At 46.7% G+C, this 20,659-nt stretch overlaps 1 protein-coding gene across 1 annotated transcript in view; it reads right to left on the reverse strand.

Moving 5' to 3' along the window:
* The window catches only part of VWF (von Willebrand factor), a 140,999-nt gene extending 128,774 nt beyond the window's left edge, over positions 1 to 12,225 (reverse strand). The window contains exons 1-5 of the mRNA XM_066357550.1: positions 12,044 to 12,225; positions 10,780 to 10,834; positions 9,218 to 9,382; positions 621 to 723; positions 111 to 319 (exon numbers count right to left, since the gene is read on the reverse strand). Coding sequence (XP_066213647.1) covers positions 111 to 319; positions 621 to 723; positions 9,218 to 9,382; positions 10,780 to 10,834 — 532 coding nt within the window. The 5' untranslated portion in view covers positions 12,044 to 12,225. The remainder of the gene's footprint in view (positions 1 to 110; positions 320 to 620; positions 724 to 9,217; positions 9,383 to 10,779; positions 10,835 to 12,043) is intronic.
* Positions 12,226 to 20,659: the final 8,434 nt, after the last annotated feature.

The raw sequence follows: 20,659 nt of genomic DNA on the forward strand, positions 1-20,659 counted from the left end.
AGGCCACAGGAGGCTGGCATGCCTGGGGAAGAGCCACAGTGAAGGTTTGTGGGCAGGGAAGTTACAAGCATAACCATGCCTCCAGGAAATGGTACCCCAGAAAAGCTTACCTTCTTGAGTCCTAAAGTCATCTTCTGCAAAGATGTTAAAGTTGCCACATAGCCCACAGGTCTTGTTGAAGTATCTGTCTGACAGCAGGATTTGGAAGCTGCCGCTGCCATCAATCCTGGCCGCAAAGCCATAGGCCGCACTGGACAGCTTGTAGTACCCAGCCTCAGTTTCTACATACAGCCCTTTGGAGGCATAGGGCATGACGACACTGGAGGGACAAGGATAAGGTCAGAAACTAAGCTTCTCATACATTTTCTGGGCGTCCCTCCCACCCTTCAATCTCAACCCTAGGCTAAGGGCTCAGACTGTGGTGCAAAGTGCTCTCATAAGGAGCTAGCCCAGCAGGCGGGAGCCCCGGCTCTCAGCCAGCCCCACTACTGGCTTCCCCCAGACACATTTACTTCCTCTCTCTGGGCCTCAGCTTCTTCACCTGAGAAGAAAAGAGAGGAAGTATATAAGGGGAATTCCCACGATCCTTTGTAATTTAGATATTTTGGGCTCTGACTTACCTCTGGTCCCCCTGCAGCACAGTACCATTGACAAACACGTGGATGTCAAAAAATTCCCCGAGATACACAGAGAGGCTCACTCTCTTGCCATCTTGGAAGTTCCCTGAAAGACAAGAGTCAGTTATGGTGGTTATTATCCAAAGAGTTAATAAATTTATAGTCATCATTTCTGCAATCTTATCTCAGTGGAAAACTTATCCCAAAAGATGTATGTAACAAGTGGACAAAAAAAAAAAATCTCCTCCAAAATCTCATTGCTCATTCATCTTCTTATTTATCTAAAAACATTTACTGATTGTCTTCCTATTACATAACTCTCTAGTAGTCCCTTGTATTTCTCAAAAGAAAAATGTAAAAGCATGACCTCTTTCTTCTGGGAGTTTACAATCTAAATATAAAGATAAGACCAGCATGCATCTATTGAATACATTGTAAGGTAGCAAATAAAAGTGAGTTACTGGTAACAGCTATTCTAGGATATGTTCTTTTAAAATGTCCTCTTAGGCCAACCCCCAAACAGGTGCTTTGTATAAAGTGGAGATTCATAAGTCCCACCTCAGTTTACTGATTTTGATTCTCTGGGAGAAGTTCAGAGATTCCATAGGTAAATTTCCTCATTCCATGTGGGGAACTGGGAAACTCAATAAGCAGGCAATAAACAATCTGTTTTGCTCTTAGAGATCTTTTTTTTTTCTTTTCTTTTTGTATTTTCCCGAAGTGGGGGGGAGGGGGGCAGACAGACAGACTCCTGCATGCCCCCGACTAGATCCAGGGGCGATGCTCTGCCAATCTGGGGTGTTACTCCACTGCAATCGGAGGCATTTTAGCACCTGAGGCGGAGGCCATGGAGCCATCCTCAGCCCCTGGGCCAACCTTGCTCCAATGAAGCCTTGGCTGCAGGAAGGGAAGAGAGAGACAGAGAGAGGGGTGAGGGGGAAGGATGGAGAAGCAGATGGGCTCTTCTCCTGTGTGCCCTGGTCAGGAATCGAACCAGGGACTTCCACACACCGGGCCAATGCTCTACCACTAAGCCAACCGGCCAGGGCCCCTTAGAGATCTTTATATAGCCAAACACATGACAACAGTTCAGTTGTGAGGGACAAACAGAGACATAGATGGTGGCAATGACGTGGAAGCAGGCAAACAGGTGGGGACACATTTTTGCAACATTATGAAGATCTCGCATTCCCACAGCCAATCCCTGATAACTGATGCGCACGCAGGGCCCTTGGAATTCAAAGGTGACTGAGTGGCCATGGAGATGAAGGCCACACAGGAACAGGGTAGAGTCTGACGTCAAGCCCTAAAGGCTGAGAAGCTGACGGAACTAGGGAAGATGTGGGCAGCCAGGGAGGACAGAGACAGAGCCTGCTGGAGAAGGAGGGGCGGGTGTGGAGGTACAGTGCCTCGGGGCTCCTGAGGAAAGCGGCGTAGGGCCCAGGTAGAAAGGTAACTTCAGAAATGAGCAAACATGCTTTCTCCTAGCAGGGTCAGGAGAGTGTGGGCACCAGCTACTCAGCGAAGGAGGAAGAAAAAATGTCTGTGGCATGAAGTCCAAGAAACTCGGTAGATTTGTTGACGTGAGACTCTGCTGCTACAGATGGGGCCACTGACAAAAAGGGTGAAGGAAGGAGCCGCCTCAGTCGCAGCCTGGCAGAGGCCTGCAAGGAGGAGTTCCGCAGTGGAGCCCGCGCCCGCGCTGGACCAAGGCTGCTGGAGGACAGTGGCCACCTGGGACACACACCTGCGCACACGCCAGAAAGTAGGCTTGTTTGTGATGAGATTTCAGTGAGGGCCATCACATGAAAAGGATGAGCCCAGAGACTGTCAACCTTTTTCATCTCATGGCACACATCAGCCAATTACTAAAATTTCATGGCACACCAAAAAATGCGTTATAGTATTGGCCAATCTGGCAAAAAAACAAACAAAAAAAAAACCCCACAATAGGGCTAATATTTTATTCATTCACACCAGATAGCTATTATTGTATTGGCTGTTGCCTTTTTTTTTTTTTTTTTTTTTTTTTTTGACAACCTAAGGGGAAAAAGGTCAGTGTCCCTGACTAGATAGTCAGGTATTGCAGGTTTTAAAAATTCATATGGCACCTGGTTGAAAATCGCTGAACTAGCCCATTCTAAGAATAGTCTTGAATGGTATAGTGTTAGCAGTTCAGAGACCACCAGGAAAGGCCTAGAGTTCACAAACCACATTCTGCAGAGCTCCAGACCAACAGTCCGGAGTTAAAGGAAGTGCCAGCCAAGGTAAAGGGCTTTCATCCAGTTTGACTACAGCATCCTGCCTGTCCTCCATTCTTCCAACAGTTTTTGCAGCTCGAACATCTTTAAAAAGTAGAGCAGACTTTCCAACAGCCAGAAATTAGCCAAAGAGAAACAAAACTAGATAGATAAGGATAAGATGTTGATGGTATAATCAGAGTGGTGAGTATATGGGTCTTCACTGTCCTATTCTATTACCTCTTCTGTATGTTGGAAAATGTCCATAATAAAATGTTGAAAAAATAAACAAATGAGGCAGCCTGGCAACAACCTCCAGTGTGCAGTGGACCAAAGACTAACTCTCTTTCCCGGCCTCCGCTGAGGCTGACGCTGAACCCCGCTTGGAGTGGGCTGGCTCTGTCCACCACTCACTGGGTGGAGGAGGTACAATGGGCCCAAGAGGTCAGGGTGTCCAGCTCCCTAATTACCATAGAACCCATCTCCTCATCGGTTCCATTTTCAGTGCCATCTACCCCCAGCCTCACAGAGCAGATGGGTGGGTGGTTCCATCTTTCCTTCCCTCCTTCACTGGGTAACTCACTAGCATGTCATGAAAAGCAACTAAGCCAAAAGTATCTCATTTCTGGAAACAGCAGAGGATTCCCTCTGCGCCTCTCCTTCACCTTCACAGAAATTCATAAAGGGTCTTAAGAACAAGTCAGCTGGAGTGTGTGGCTGAGGGCAGGTAAGGAGGCTCTGGACACAATCAGGTAACTTGGGGTAAGCCACCACCCTGCGGCTACAGTCTTCAAGTCTTCCAAGGATGTAAAGTCACCTAAATAGTTACTCGTTCCCCTGAGCAAGTGTATAGGGAAACCCGGAGGTCGCTCACTACAAGGTGGAAAGATAGATAGAGCCTGCGCGGCTGGACATGCCAAAAGTGCAGCAGAAGCAGGAAGTCACAGGAGAGAGAACCAGGAGAATGGGGGACAGACCCCCGAGGCTCCCACTGCTCGGCGGTGCATGGAGCCCCCACCCTGTTCAAGTACCCAAGAAAGGCAGCCTGGCCCCACAGACTGTGGAACCTGGGTCCACCCAAGTGCCTGACACTCGGGGGTAACTTGCCCATCATCACAGAGCTAATGAGCAAGGACAGAGCTGGGACTCCAACCGGTGCTGGTTTAAGTATTTGAAGGGTCAGCTCTGTGTGGCCCTAAGAGAGTTCAGCATTAGGAGGCAAAGGAGGCAGCCTGACAGGCCGCGACCACTGCCCACCGAGCAGTGGCGACCTGGGTTGGCTGCCGGGATCATCAGTCATCTAGGGGCAGGGGTGGGACAGGGGGCTGGGCAAGGGATCCTAGTGAGGATTGAACTCCAAGGAGCCTGTGGCATTGCCAACCCTGGACAGCTGGGGGAGGCCCCGACTGCAGCCCGTCCACATCGAGGCAGGGGGCGACCAGAGGGTTTTTGGAAATGTGTCCTGGAGAAGTTTTCAATTCAGAAAAATATACCATGGCAACACTATGAATCTTGGAGATCACTGAAACAAGTGACTTGAAAGCTTTTCATTCCAAGAAAACAGAGTAGAAACACAATTTACTTTGTGACCTAGTATGCGTTCACACAGCTCACGTAATAATATTCACCCTCACCGTGTGTCATGTACTTACTTTAGTACTCTCTGATGTCTTCTATTTTATTCCATTTAATTTTGTAAATGTTGGTTTCAACTAGTAAGTTAATTTTGTGACCTGTAGGTCATGACTCAGTTTGCAAAACACTGATCTAGACTGGCTCCATTTTGCAGGCGAAGAAACTGAAGGCTACATTATCACAGGTTTTCTCCACCTCGGCACACTGACAGCTGGGCCAGGGGCTTCTTTGCTGAGGGGTTGTCCTGTGCATGGTAAGACATCAGCAGCATCTACTCACCAATAGCATCCAGCCCAGTTGTGACAACCCAAAATGTTCCAGACGCTGTCAAATGTCCACTGGGGAAAATCACCCCAGTGAGAGTAGTTGGTTTGCACTGTTAACTGGGGCAGAGTCCACTGGGTTTTCTGACTCCAAGTCCAAATCTCCTTTTGTACCACAAAGCTGCCTAACAGGGCATCTGAGTGCTGTCGGTTCGGTTAACCGCTAATGCAGGGAGAACTCTAGATTGACCATCTATTTTATTTGCTGCGTTCCCTCCCTGCAGAACTCAGGGGGGAGTGGATGACCTGCAGCCATTAGGAAGACAAGCCATTAGAAATTGCCAGTGAGGCCCTGGCCGGTTGGCTCAGTGGTAGAGCGTCGGCCTGGCGTGCAGAAGTCCCGGGTTCGATTCCCGGCCAGGGCACACAGGAGAAGCGCCCATCTGCTTCTCCACCCCTCCCCCTCTCCTTCCTCTCTGTCTCTCTCTTCCCCTCCCACAGCGAGGCTCCATTGGAGCAAGGATGGCCCGGGCGCTGGGGATGGCTCCTTGGCCTCTGCCCCAGGCGCTAGAGTGGCTCTGGTCGGGACAGATTGATGCCCCGGAGGGGCAGAGCATTGCCCCCTGGTGGGCAGAGCGTCGCCCCCTGGTGGGCGTGCCGGGTGGATTCCGGTCGGGCGCATGTGGGAGTCTGTCTGACTGTCTATCCCCGTTTCCAGCTTCGGAAAAATACAAAAAAAAGAAAAAGAAAAAAAAAAGAAAAAAGAAATTGCCAGTGAGCTGGGGAAGGGGGAGAGTGCAGAGGGGACACTCCCATAGTCTGCCTACCCAAATGTTGACGCTTCCTGTAGCTGCTAGGAGATGGGGTGGGTCCAGAGGCAGGTTTATCGGGGGCACACTGGGCTAGCGCCCTGGGCCCTGACTTCCGAGGGGCGCCGCAAAACCCCAACTTTACACTCTTTTCTAATGACACCAACTTTGGTTTCATATGTGCGATTTTAACATTAATAGTATGTAATATATTTTTATTAATTTAAAAATATGGTTAACATGTGTTTTTATTTTCCCTGTCTCTCTCTCTCTCTTTTTTTTAAGGGGCCCAATATTTTCTTCTGCGCCCGGGGCCTCAACAGACCTTAATCCGCCTCTGGCTGAGTCTCCGCCCCAAGAGGTCGGAGCAAAGCAAGGATACTCTCCCCGTGGCTCTTGAACTCAGGGACTGAAGAGTTAACTGGGGACAATTTCTCCCCCGCATGCTGGAGAAGCAGCCTGGCAAGCAGGCTGGCTACCGGGGCCGAGCAGCTCTGAAGACTTTCTGGGACATGGGAGTGTGGGCCTCGCCAGCCTGCATTCCTCACGAACGTTTCACCCTCCACTCCTGTGATCCTGATACAAGTGATCGTGACCCAAATGCCGAGAAACAGAAGTCTGGTCTGATACCCTTCACTTATGTGGACGCCAAGGCCCGGGCTGGGGAAGTGACTCAGCTCGTCGTGGGTGGTTTCTGGCTCCCTCTGGCCTAGCTTGGGGGCCAGATCCTGCCAGTGGCTTAAAACGAGCAGTTTCTCCACACAGGACTCCCGCTGTCTCTTCCTTTTCCCCTGTGCTGGTGGCCGACCAGGGAGCCTGACCAGGAGGGGCCTGGTCAAGGAAAGGGCCTCCCCTCTGTACCAGCTGGTCCTTCAGGCAGAGACAAACACTTTGCTCAGGACTTGTACAAGGCCCACAGACACTCAGAGAGGGATGGGATTTTGCGATTTAGAACTGAGAAAACAGGATGTCATCGGAGAACAATGGAGCAGAGACGTGTGCGAGGACACAGCATGCTCTCAGAACTGGGCCTGCAGCGACCAGGCCCACTGGACCCCTGCCCCTGGCCCCAGTGCCCCCGAAACAGCAGAGCCAGCCCACCCTCCCAGGCCCGGCCTCTTCGGGTCATTTCTCCTCCCAATGCCCCCCTCCCACCACCACCACCAAAAACAGAAAAAAATAGCCACCATTCCCTCTGATGTTAGCAGCACAATTTTTGGGTGGGAAATAAACCAGTCTACATTAAAGTGTGACTGATCCATGGCCTGGTTTAGGTCTATGACCTGCCAGAAAAGTGACACTTGACAAAAGCAAGTTGTTATAAAATAAGGACCCAGGGCAGGGGGAGAAGGGTGGTCCCATTGAAATGTTTAGAGATAGAGAGGCCCAACCCAGCCCTTCAATTCCTTCTTGGCCACGAACCGGAGGATGGCCAGAGAGGCAGGCCCCCACACAAACCCACATGGATGTGCTGGAGAGGGGGTTGACGCTGCCCTAACCTTGACAGAAACACCCCGAGAGCCCAGCAGCCCTTCGTCTCCACCATCTTCATGTCTGACAAATGCACATCCTGTGTTAAGGTAGCTACTTTCAATCTCTAAGGTCTGGGAAACAATTCACATGTGCAAACACAGTACCTTCATTTTAAAGATGAGGATGGAGGCTGAGAGCCATGTGTGACTACCCTAAGGATGCTCTGTGGAGAGGGAGAGCAGAGAGCACAGGTTTCTAGCTTCAATTCTGGTTCTTTCTATGCTTCCATTTCCTGCTGGGGACTGAGCTACCAGGCCCAATAGGACAAAAACTGCCAGTCAGCACAAGTTGATGAGCTCAGTGCTGGACAGGACCATAGGGTGAGGGGTGGGGGTTGAGGGCTTCCTGAAGGAGGTGACAGTGACGGCCCAGAGGCATCAGCATAACTTGAGTTACCCTGACTATGGAGACTTCCCTTAAGGGGGAGGGGTCCAGAGTTGGGTTAGAGTAGGGGAGGGGCTTTTTCAACATGCCGCTCAACTCCCTGACCCCAGAACGTGAATTCTGTGCCTGGCACTAAGATTTCATGGGTATTGCTTACAAACCCATTTCCAGGGTAAGGAGTCTGCAGCAGAGCTGAGCTAGAACACCATGGAGTCAAGAGAGTAACTCCTCCCAGTGTCATCATAGGGTCCTCTTCCCTGGAAATATCACTGAAGCCCAAAGACATAGAGTAGAAAGGATGTCATTATGTCCATCTTTCAAAATCTTCCTCCTTACCCTCCGTTTCCACTGATAGCCCCAGACCCATCTCAGGTAGAGGGTCTGTACCATCTCCACCATGATTTTGATAGATGATAGATAGATAGATAGATAGATAGATAGATAGATAGATAGATAGATAGATAGATACAAGAAAAAGAAAGAAAAAATATTTTTCCCTTGTAATGAGCAGTGTTCAATACACCATACAGCACAGTCACGAAGTTATACATTATAGCCCCCGTACTTGTTTATCTTATAGCTGGAAGTCTTGTGCCCTTTGAACACTTTCATCTAATTCCTCCACTCCTTCCACCTCTGGTAACCAGAAACCTGGTCTCTTTCTCTTATGAATGCGGTGTTACATTGTTTGGTTTTGTTTTTTGAGTACACATATAAGAGAGTTCACACAGTATTAGTCTTTCTCTGTCTGACGTATTTCACACAGCACAATGCCCTCAGGCTGCCCATGTTCCGGCAAATGCACCATGAGTTTTAAGGTAGAGACACCCACTTAAAATAAACATTGAGACCACCAGAGATGGGAAGACCTGAGCCTTCAACTTTCCGGGGAAGGTGGGGTTCCTTTTTTCCTCCCTGATGTGGGGCTGTCATTTGCTATCTCAGCCTCCCGGAGGCTGAGGATCCCACCTTGGCTACGTGGTGTAGCATCCCTCACACACACACCCCACACATCTGATTAATTCTTAGAGCAGGAAGGTCACCAAACCAGCTCTCCATCACCGCCTCCCCACTCACTCCCAGCCTTGGAACGTGCCCACTCTCCCTAGGACAGAGGAAAGTCCCTTCATCCTGACAAACCCAGGATCAAAACCCAGGCCTTCCTCTTATAACCTGTCAGCCCTTGGTAGAATCAGACAACCCCTGAATCGGGGTGACTCTTTCTGTCCCTATGTCTCAGAAACGCTGTGGGGGTGCAGGGGTGACACGGGCATAGTACCAGCACTTCTGCAGGAACACAAGAAGTTCTGTGTTAAAATCATCTGTAACCAATATTCAGCAATAACTATTACAGTATTCTGAATTTCCACCCAGAAAACGCAATGATCCTTCCCTTCTGCAAGGGGCTTTGCCTGTCACAAAGCACCTTCTGGTCCATCGTTTCCCTTGATGCTTTGGAGCTCCCACAGTGTTGCCTAGACCCAGAGTAGTGGACACATCACTAGAGAAGCATGAAGACTCTCTCCATCCCACCAGACTTGCATGGAAAGAGTCCCAGAAGAAGCTAAGGGGAGCCCTGTGTGATGGAAGGGCCACTCCCCACCATGCTCTCTGCAGGGATCTTTGAGATCAGGCACTGTTGGGAGGAAACCTCCCTGTCCCTCAGGCCCCCACAGGCCAGGGCTGTGCTCAGCTGGCTGCTGCCCTGCACTCCCCTCTCAGGGCCCCAGACCCACCTATGAGTGAGAAGGAGTGCTTCTGGCAGTCCCCAGCCAGGAGGTAACTGCAGTCTCCTGCAAAGCTGTACATGCTCTCATCAAAGGTGTTGATGAAGTCATCTCCAAAGAGGCTACAGCGGGCCACCGATGACCTGCCGAGAGTCCCGTCTGCGCAAAGGGTCCCTGGAGGGAGAAGCCACCAGTGAGCATTAGCCCAAAGCACTCCAGACTTGCAGAAATGAGGCTGCATCTCACAGACATTGGGCTGGGGGGAAGTACTTTCCATCCTAAACGAGACTGTAACTGTTGCTTTCGGCCCCCAAATATGACCCAGGACTCACAGCAACAATGGAGGAACAGTTTGTCAGGAACTCTATTTGGGTTAATGCCATTTATACACTCATTTAAAATGTGATACATGCTCATTATAGAAAATGTGTAGAGTACAGAAGAAAAATACAAAAGATTTAAAATAATCTTTTACCAATACTCAGCAGTAATTAACATTTTAGTGTTTACCTTTCTGTTCTGGTTACAGCACATACACAATGGTGGATTTTTTACAAAATTGTGATTGTCCTGTGCAAACTATAGTCAATTTCTCAATGTCCTTGTGTATATATAGAATTTCTCATGTCCTTGTGTATATTCTCAAAACATGATTTTCAGTGACTGCATTATACTTCACATTTAAATGTGCATAGTATAACCTCCTATTGTTAGGTTCTTAGCATTCTTCCAAATTTTCTGATATATAAATAGATTGTAATAGGTATGTTTGTATATTAATCTACTTGTATATCTTGAACAGGTTAATTCTAAACATTAATGTGCCTGAAACATAGCATCTACAAGGTGTTAACTCCTGCAAGATCATATGCTAACTCCAAGGGGACCCTCGCGGGAGGGGGGGAGAGACAGGTGGGAACCACATCAGAAAATCTCTTAAGTTTTTTGGGTCCCCTGACACAGGACCCACCAAGCTGGAAGATCCAGAGGTTAGGACCCATGTACATTTTGTCCCAGACTAACCTGAGTGGTCTAAGTGGAGACAGACTAGGGTCAGAAAAATGTCCCTCCTGCCATTCACAGACTCAGATCTTACTGCTGGCCTGGGACCAGGAAAACTGGCATCTGATCTTGGCTCTGTGTGACTTTGGAGCGGTTATATTTCCTCTCTGACCCTCAGTCTCTTCATCTATTCTATGAAAGTTTCAACTAGAAGACCTCCACATCTCTTCTATAACTAGGAATCTGTCCAAGTCTTGGATTCCTTCCTCCCGGTCCTCCAGCCCCATCATATAAGACTGCCCTGAGTGGCCCTTGTACTTCTTAATTCCCCAGTTGGAGAAGGCATCTGCAGGCACCTGCTCCTTGAGAAATGCAAGTCAGGGGCAAGGGGCTCTGTAGAACCTTCATGAGAGAAATTAACCCGGCAACCATTGAGTCGGCAGGGCCAGCACAAGCCAGCACAGTCTGACACAGAGGTAAGCTGCAGACACACCTGCTTATTTCTAGAAGAGGGTTGTTCCCAATGGCCCTGAGGCAGGAGTGACGAGTGGGAGCACTCTGGTACCTACCTGGCAAGGTGAGGGCCAGAGCAAGCAGCAGCCTCGCAAGCCTGGCAGGAATCATCTGCAGAGAAGCAGGAGAAAACAGCTGGTGATCACGCCCACAGAGATGGCTACCAGTATGTGCTACTTACTGTCCATGTGTGAAGTGGGAAGAACATTATTTTTTAAGCAAGAAGGAATATTGATTCTCATTGGCCCACATTGGCCTTTGAGTAGAGAGGGCTGATCTTCCCCCAGAAAAGCCCTCCAGCCAGGGTCAGGCCCAGGAGCAACAGTCACTGTGAGCCAGGACCCCCAGCACTCTTCCCAAGCAGCAGTCTCAGAGCCACAGCAGAGGAGGAGGGCTCTGCTTTCTGCTCTGCAAGTCCCCAAGCCAGCCTGACCGCTCTCATTTCCCTGCACACCTGCCAAAGCTAAGAGCTGACAAGCACCTAATTCCTTCTCGCCTCTTTACTCTTCCACACTTGGCAGCGAACTGGGGAGTAGGAACCATCTCATGCTTCTGTTCCGACCCCAGACACCCTGACTTGGAGAACACCCAGGAACCACGTTCTCCAGTAGTCACCCACACTGTTCCTGGGAGAACCCAGGAACCACGTTCACTAGTAGTGAACACTTCTACTACTGTGCCTTGAGCGGCCGCACCTCTTCATCCCCAGCACCCAGAGGTGTGCGGCACTGAGGGTTGTGCTGAGCTGATGAAGGCACAGATGTCCAGCAGTCCCGGTCCCAGACAAAGGCACCCACTGTGTGGCCCACCAGAGAGAGACAATTATCCCTTAGAGCCCCTGTCACAGCCATCCCCTCTGGAAAAGATTGCTAAATTCAGTACAGAATCTGTCACTTGAGATTCACTGGGGTTGACTCCTTTCCTATGCAGTGCCCCATCCAGGCCAACAAAGAGAAATAAACCCAGTTTATTATATATCTGTGGAAGGAACACTTTGATGTCAGCTATGCTCAGGTCTTCGTCCCAAAGCAAATGCCCTGTCCTACAACCTCCCCACACACAAGCACATCACGCTGCTCCCAGTAAGCTCCAGAGGTTTGGGCAAAGCCTGTCCAGAGTTGGATAGTCAAGTAGCACAAGCAGTAAAGCCCAGGCAGGAACAGAAGCAGCCACAGGACCCCCCAGAGGCAAGTGGAAGAGAGGGCATTAAGAGGTCCCTGGCTTTGAATCACACTCTAAGCCCTTCCAGTCCCGGGAGTGAGAACCTCAGTCCTGACCCTCTCCCACACCTGAGCCAGCCCTCCTCCCTAAAGGCCATACCTTCCCCTGCAAATGGGGCTGGAGGTATCTCCCAGGTCCCTGGGAAACTCAGCCAGCAGCGGAGCGGCCAGCCCTAGGCCATGCTCCCCAGCAGCCGCTGCGTGGCCGGGCGGGACTGCAGCAGCTCTGCCTGCTTGCTGCTGAGTGACAGGGATGCGGACTCCCTGCGGCCAGGCAGATAAAGCCCAAGTTGTGACGTCCACCAACGCCCCCCCCTTTCCCACCACAATAGCTGTGAACTGCCACAACAGAGGACTGGCCTCCTCTTAATGACCAAGAGGAAACAATGAACGGAAATGGTATTAGAAATACCTCCAAGCCGATAAGGCTTTGAACAGTTTGGTGGGAGACCTCTTGGCAGCTGCCATCCTGAGCTGGCTTGCCCTCCCCATGCTCCCCACACCCGGCCCTTGTCCTCTGCATACAGACGGGATGACCAGGCAGGTGGTCAGGCCAGGGACCAATCCAGACCAGATCAACAAGCTTCAGGATCCGGCTTCCAAGGTCAGATTTGAGGGAAGTTTAAAAAACACCTCAACCTGAGCCAATTTAGCCGCAATGTTTGGAGGAAGGAGAGAACTAATGCTTCCTGCCCACGTTGGGTATGAGTGATGCAGTCTGTCCCCTGACAAAAACAGTCAACCTGGGTCCTGGCCAGGGTTAATGGGCAAGTTAAAGATGAGGGGCCCAGTCATCAGTCCAGGCCCTTGTGAAATGATGGTTGGGATGGTTTGATTCTAAGAGTCCTCCTGAAGATTCTTCCACCACTCATCCCCTGATCTCACACACACACACACACATACACACACAGACACATGCTACATCACATATACCACACACACACAAACACACAGACACACCACATACACAGACACCAACCACACCTCACACAGACCACGCGCACAGACACATATTCTACCACACACATCACACCACATGCACACACTTCAATCCTTCTTCTCAACCTCCAATTCCCAAGAGCCTAATTCTCAACATCATCTGCTAAATGAATTCCTGCTAAAAGGAGTTCCTATTCCTTTATAGGGGAAGTCGGGGAAGAAGGTGACTCTCACGGTGGGACTCCAGGCACGACAACAGGAAGCCTAGGACACATTTAAGTAAGAAAGCCTTCCCCATTGCTTCTCATATGACACTACCTGCCTTAAGACTTTGGGGAACCACTGTGTCCCCAACCTCTTCCCTCCTCCCTCCCCCACATGCCTCACACTCACCACTAACTTTACCAACCCAGGAAAGAAAGACGAATGTTCCCAAGAAAGGAATGGTAAGAAGTCAGAGTAGTACAATACAGCAGAAAAGGGACTCGGGATTTCCACTCCAGCTTTTCTTTTTTTTTTTTTTTTTTTTTTTTTTGTATTTTTCTGAAGCTAGAAACGGGGATAGACAGTCAGACAGACTCCCGCATGCGCCCGACCGGGATCCACCCGGCATGCCCACCAGGGGGCGACGCTCTGCCCACCAGGGGGCGATGCTCTGCCCCTCCCGGGCGTCGCTCTGTCGTGACCAGAGCCACTCTAGCGCCTGGGGCAGAGGCCAAGGAGCCATCCCCAGCGCCCGGGCCATCTTTGCTCCAATGGAGCCTTGGCTGCAGGAGGGGAAGAGAGAGAGAGAGAGGAAGGAGAGGGGGAGGGGTGGAGAAGCAGATGGGTGCTTCTCCTGTGTGCCCTGGCCGGGAATCGAACCCGGGACTTCTGCACGCCAGGCCGACGCTCTACCACTGAGCCAACCGGCCAGGGCCCTTTTCTTTTTTTTTAATAACTGGGCAACCTGAAAATTTGTCTACTGCAAAATATCTTGAAATGCTGTGTGAAATATGACAAATGTTCTTTAAAGGCACAGCTAAACTGAGAGGAAAATAACAAATATCTCCTCGGATCAAGGAGGAAAGAGACCCAAATGAGCAGGAAGCGATGCAGGCCTGTGTGGTTGGCCATTCTTGGTTCCCTCCAGGCTTGAGGCCGAGCCCAGAAGAAGAGGAAATGAGGCTTTGAGCCTGACTCAGGGAGAGCACTGGAACAAGACCCCTGCACAAAACCAACACCCTTGAAGGAACCCACTTCCCAAAGGCTGAACTAGGAGAAAAAGTCAGCCACCAACATAAAAGATAAGGAACTTGTCTGTCTCTATCTGTTTTGGAAGTGGGAAAATTAAGTCCTTCTCCAGAATGTGTAGCCCATAGACCTGCCCTTATGTAGGTTTCAGGTTCAAATTGACATTATCACGGGATCCAGAAGCTCCCAAGCTGAGAAGTAGAGGCAGATGTTAATCTGATGTCAGTACCTAGAGAGCTTGGCAGAGACAAGCAGAAATCTATCTCAAAAGATAAACCTTCTCCCCAGGTCACATAGGATATCCAAAGGTAAAGCTTTCTCCAGGATAAATTCAATATTGCAAATTTTAAAACACTTGAGAAAACAGTCCACCACAAGCAAGAATGAGCAGCCCCAACCAAAAGCAAGATTAGATACCCAGGGAACATCAGATAATAAAATGATTAGATAGTGATGAAAAAAATAAGACTGTTTAAAATGATCACAGACCTGCCCTGGCCAGTTTGCTCAGTGGTAGAGCATTGGCCCAGCGTGTGGAAATCCTAGGTTCAATTCCCAGTCAGAGCACACAGGAGAAACACCCATCTGCTTCTCCACTCTTCTCCCTCTCCCTTCTCTCTCTCCCTCTTCCCCTCCTGCAGCCATGGCTTGAGTAGAGCGAGTTGGCTCTGGGTGCAAGGATGGCTCCATGGTCTCCACCTCAGGCACTAAGAAGAGCAAGGTTGCTGAGCAACAGAGCAATGCCCCAAATGGGCAGAGCATCGCCCCCTAGTGGGTTTGCTGGTGGATCCCAGTCAGAGCTCATGCAGGGGTCTGTCTCTTTGCCTCCCTTCCTCTCACTAAATAAGAAAAAAAAATTTAATTAAAAAAAATCATCACAGGCTAAAGATCAGGATTTGAAAACATACAAGAATAAGACATCATGAAAAAAGAACAAGTAGGCTTAAAAAAGAACTTTTAGAAATGAAAATATATGGTAAATTAATTTAAGAATTCAAATATAAACACTAGCTATTTCTAGAGAAAAGTTTGCTGGAAGCTAGAATTAATGAAATTATTCAAAGAGATAAGAAGATGAAAAAAAAAATGAGGGCTGTGTCAAGAGACATGATAGAATAAGGAAATCCAGAGACAGGTACTGAGAAAGTCTTTTAATGCAGTGGTCCCCAACCCCCGGGCCGCAGACCGGTACCGGTCCGTGGGCCACTTGGTACCGGTCGCAGAGAAAGAATAAATAACTTACATTATTTCCGTTTTATTTATATTTAAGTCTAAATGATGTTTTATTTTTTAAAAATGACCAGATTCCCTCTGTTACATCCGTCTAAGACTCACTCTTGACACTTGTCTCGGTCACATGATACATTTATCTGTCCCACCCTAAAGGCCGGTCCGTGAAAATATTTTCTGACATTAAACTGGTCCGTGGCCCAAAAAAGGTTGGGGACCACTGTTTTAATGTACAAGATGATGATGATGATGATGATGATGATGATGATGATGATGATGATTTGTGTATGTAGAATATATTATATATATTATACTAGAGACAGTACCTTAGCACAAATGCCCCTGGAAGCAGGCCCTGAGAATTTCAGTGCAGATGATTTATTTGGGACAGCAGGAAACCCTGGCAGGAAAGTGGGACATGATAGAGGGAAGAAAAAGCAGCCAATAAAATGTGTTTATTAAGCCAGCCACCACAGAGCAATTTAGCTTAATCCCAGGAGGAAAGCCTGTCAAAAGGGTAAGACACATGCCCCAGAATTACCTTACTCTTGGGTTAGCAAACGGGTATTTCCACACCTTCACCAGTAATTAACTGTCAAGGGCTGATCCTGGGTATATTAACTCCTCAACACTTCTGGCTCTTGAGCACAAAGGTGGAGACACAGTCATCTAGAAGAAACATGTAAAGTGTTAAGGTCAGAGGTATGTGGGCTGTGATTGTAGCATCTGCTCTACCTAATGAAATTATCATTCAGAGTGAAGGGAAAATAGAGACTTTTTTTTTTTCAGAAAAACAACAATGTGTTTAACATAACAGTCCTTTCTGAAAGAACTACGAAAGAAGGTACTTCAGAAAAAAGGTAGTCAAAACCACAAAGAAAATGCCAGAAGAAAAAGTAACAAAGAAATTGGTTAATATTAGGGTAAATATGAGCAACCAGTGATTGCATAAAAATAACAATAACAATGATATATTGGAAAGTTAAATAAAATAAGATGGACCAAAATACCGACAGCAATAGCAGCTAACTAGAGGTGAGGAGGGTGAAAGTGTATTAAGGTCTTTGTATTGCTCAGAACAAAGAAAGAGGTGATTGTTCTATATACTTTGCTAAGGCTAGAATGCATGATAAAATTCTAAGAGAAGCTATTGAAAGAATAGGATTCAATGTACATATTTCAAACCAATGGGGAAAAACAGTAAATAATGAAACCTAGAGTGACCTGGGAGAAAACATGGAAAGGAAAAAAAAAAAAAGGACAAATAGCATAAATAAGATAATAAAAATCTAACTGTTGGTAAACAACATTGAGATTATCAGATTAGCTAGCTTTTTGTGTGTGTGTGTGTGTGTGTGTGTATTTTTCTGGAGCTGGAAACGGGGAGAGACAGTCAGACAGACTCCCGCATGCGCCCGACCGGGATCCACCCGGCACGCCCACCAGGTGCGATGCTCTGCCCACCAGGGGGCGATGCTCTGCCCACCAGGGGGCGATGTTCTGCCTCAACCAGAGCCACTCTAGCACCTGGGGCAGAGGCCAAGGAGCCATCCCTAGCCCCCGGGCCATCTTTGCTCCAATGGAGCCTTGGCTGCGGGAAGGGAAGAGAGAAACAGAGAGGAAGGAAGGGGGGGGTGGAGAAGCAAATGGGCGCTTCTCCTATGTGCCCTGGCCGGGAATCGAACCCGGGTCCCCCGCACACCAGGCCGACGCTCTACCGCTGAGCCAACCGGCCAGGGCCAGATTAGCTAGTTTTTAAAAGACACACAATTCAGCAATGTTGAAGAGATTCACTTAAAACATAAAGACAGAAAAGATTGCAAGAGGAAGAAAAGGCAAAGGCGAAAGATAACCAAGAGAAAGTTGATTATGCCACCACCAGACACCAGACAAAACAGTCCTTAGACAAAATTCATTATTAAAGACAAAGAGGATAAAAGATGATAAAAAGACAAATGCACCAGGAAGATACAATTAAAGATTTACATGCACTTCATAAAAGAAGCTCAAAATGTATGAAGAAAAAATTTATGGAATACCAGGCAAAGCAGAAAAGCTTTGAATAAAAGTCAAAACATCCACTATGGAAAACAACCAAATAAAAACATGTTAGTAACCTATGAAACGAAAGGAATGTCCTTGACCTGAGAAATAGAGCAAACTTCATAATTATGGTCACATATACATCACTTTCCCTGTTAAAATCAGAACAAGACAAAGATGGTCAATATCATCACTACTAGTCAACATTAGATCAGCTGTCCAGACCAATACAGACAAAAAAAAAAAAAAAAAAAAGAAAGAAAGAAGAGAAAATATAAGATATATAGCTTCTAAGGAAAAACACAATAGTTTTCCTTTATCTACTATATATAATAGCTTGAAGATATGCTGTCTACATAGGAAAGTTTCAGAGAAGTCTATAGAAAGGAATTCTACATGAAATAGTTTCATGAGTTGATCAGTTTGTTAAAACAAGTTTACCATTTTTTTTTGTGTGTGTGACAGAGATAGAGAGAGAGACGGAGAGAGGGACAGATAGGGACAGACAGACAGGAAGGGAGAGAGATGAGAAGCATCAATTCTTCATTACAGCACCTTAGTTGTTCATTGATTGCTTTCTCATATGTGCCTTGACCAGGGGGCTACATCAGAGCGAGTGACACCTTGCTCAAGCCAGCGACCTTGAATTCAAGCTGGTGAGCCGTGCTCAAACCAGATGAGCTCGTGCTTAAGCTGGCGACCTCGGGGTTTCAAACCTGGGTCCTCCGCATCCCAGTCTGACTCTCTATCCACTGTGCCACCACCTGGTCAGGTGAAACAAGTTTATCTTTTAAAATCTGTAATGTTTCTATATAATTATAAAATGCAATCTTTAAAGTGACCTTATTAGTAAAACAACAAATACAATAAAATCTGAATAATACTATATGCAGAAAATCATAAATTTTGTTGCAAGACATTAAAGAAAACCCAATGGGAAGGTACACTGTGTTTATATATATTAAGTCACAATATGGTAAATTTACCAATTATCCCCAAATTAGTCTATAAATTAAATGTAATAACCAAATGTAACAAGGTTTTTCACAAAATTAGGCAATCTGATGGAAAATCCCCATGGAAACAAAAGATTAAGAATAGCTCAATTTCAAATTTAAGATTGTCAATAAGAAACAAACAATAACTAGTATAAAAAAGACAAGAAATAACAAGTGTTGGTGAAGATGTGGAGAAAAGGGAACCATTGTGTACTATTGATAAGAACATAAATTGGTGTGGTTACTGTGGAAAATAAAATAGAAGTTCTTCAAAAAATTAAAAATAGAACTTCCATGTGACCTAGCAATTTCACTTCTGGTGTTTAACTGAAAGAAAAAAATGAAACACAGGCTCAAAAATATACATACACCCCATGCTCACTGAAGCTTTATTTATAATAGCCAAGATATGGAAACAACCTAAGTGTCCATCAATGGATGAATGGATAAAGAAAGTGCGATACATATATACAATGGAATACTATTCAGCCATAAAGAAAAGAATGAAATCTTGCCATCTGCAACAACATGAATGAACCTTGAGGGCATTATGCTAACTGAAATAAGTCAGACAGAGAACAGCAAATACGATATGACTTCACTTACATGTGGACTCTAAAAATAAAAATAAAACAAAAACTGAACTCATAGACAGAGAACAGATTGGTGGTTGCCAGAGGTGGGGTGATGGGAGTTAAAAGGTACAAACCAAATGAGTCATGGATGTAATCTACAGAATGATGACTACATTTAACAATACTGTGTTGCATATTTAAAAGTTGCTAAGAGTAAATGTTTAAAATTCTCAACCCTGGCTGGTTTGCCTAGCAGTAGAGTGTCGGACCGGCATGTGGAAGTCCAGGGCTCAATTCCGGGCCAGGGCACACAGGAAAAGTAATCATCTGCTTCTCTTCCTCCTACCCCCCTCTATCTCTTTCTCCTTCCGCGTCACAGCCATGGCTAGACTAGTTTGAGCAAAGTTGGGGCTGGACGCTGAGCATCACTCCATGGCCTCATCTCACACTAAAATAGTTCAGTTGCTGAGCAACGGAGCAGCGGCCCAAATGGGCAGAGCATCTCCTGGTAGGGGGCTTGCCTGGTGGATCTCGGTGGTCGGTCTGCATGCAGGTGGTCGGTCTCTGCCTCCCTGACCCTCACTTAATAAGAAAACAAAATAGAAAAAAAAAATTCCCACAACAAGAAAAAAAAAATTGTTAACTACATGCAGTGATAAATGTTAATTAAAGTTATTGTGATGATCATTTCATAATACATACAAATATCAAATCATTATGTTGTACACATGAAACAAATGTGTTATATGCAAATTATATCTAATTTTTTAAAAGAATTTTAAGAGGACAAACAACCCAGTGGCAATAGATAAGGGACCTGAAGAGGCAATTCACAGAAAAGGAAGAAACTCAATTGGCCAGTAAATGTGAAAAGTCGTTCAATCCCAGTGATCACCAGGGAAACCCAAAATAAAGCCTCAATTAGTGATCTTCCTACCAAACTGGCAAGGATGTGGGGTTACTGGAACTATTTGCTGTTGCTGGGACCAATGGTAACACTTTGAAGAAAAACATGGAAATAGCTGTTAAACTCAAAGATGCTCTTCACCATGGCCCAGCAATAGCACTCCCGGGCACATCCCCTGGAGAGACTTTCATCCACCAGCACGAAGCAACTTGCACAGAATGTTCATTGCAGCAGCAAAGACAGTTCACCAAAATATGTAAACAATGTAAATATACTTCAATCACATGAAATCATGGTGCATCACCCTATGAAATACTAAATAACAGTTATAAAAATCATCTAGGCTACACATACCAACATGAATAAATCCCCAAAAACAATGGTGAGCAAAAAATAAAAGCAAGTATGTGAGGATCTCTACAGCATGATAGGATATATGTCAAGTTCAAGACCATGTAAAATAAAACTGTATTATTGCTTATAAATATGTTTAATTGCAAGAAAAATAAACATGCATGCTGTGATGACCATTAAATACAGAATAGAGCTATTGTTAGGTAGGAAAAAAAGAGGGATTCAGGAAATGGTACGTAGGTGTTACACATCTTTGTGTGTGTTCTATTTATTTAATAATATCCAAAATAAAAGGCAAATATGAAAACATTTAAGATGAGTCCAAAGTGGCTGGAACATGGATATCTTTTTATTCCCTCTAGTTTCCTATATGGCTGAAATTTTCACTTAAAAGATATAGTTTGCCTGACCAGGCTGTGGCACAGCATAGGCCTGGG

The sequence above is a fragment of the Saccopteryx leptura genome, chromosome 1 (genome assembly GCF_036850995.1).
Source record: "Saccopteryx leptura isolate mSacLep1 chromosome 1, mSacLep1_pri_phased_curated, whole genome shotgun sequence".
Lineage (NCBI taxonomy): Eukaryota > Metazoa > Chordata > Mammalia > Chiroptera > Emballonuridae > Saccopteryx > Saccopteryx leptura.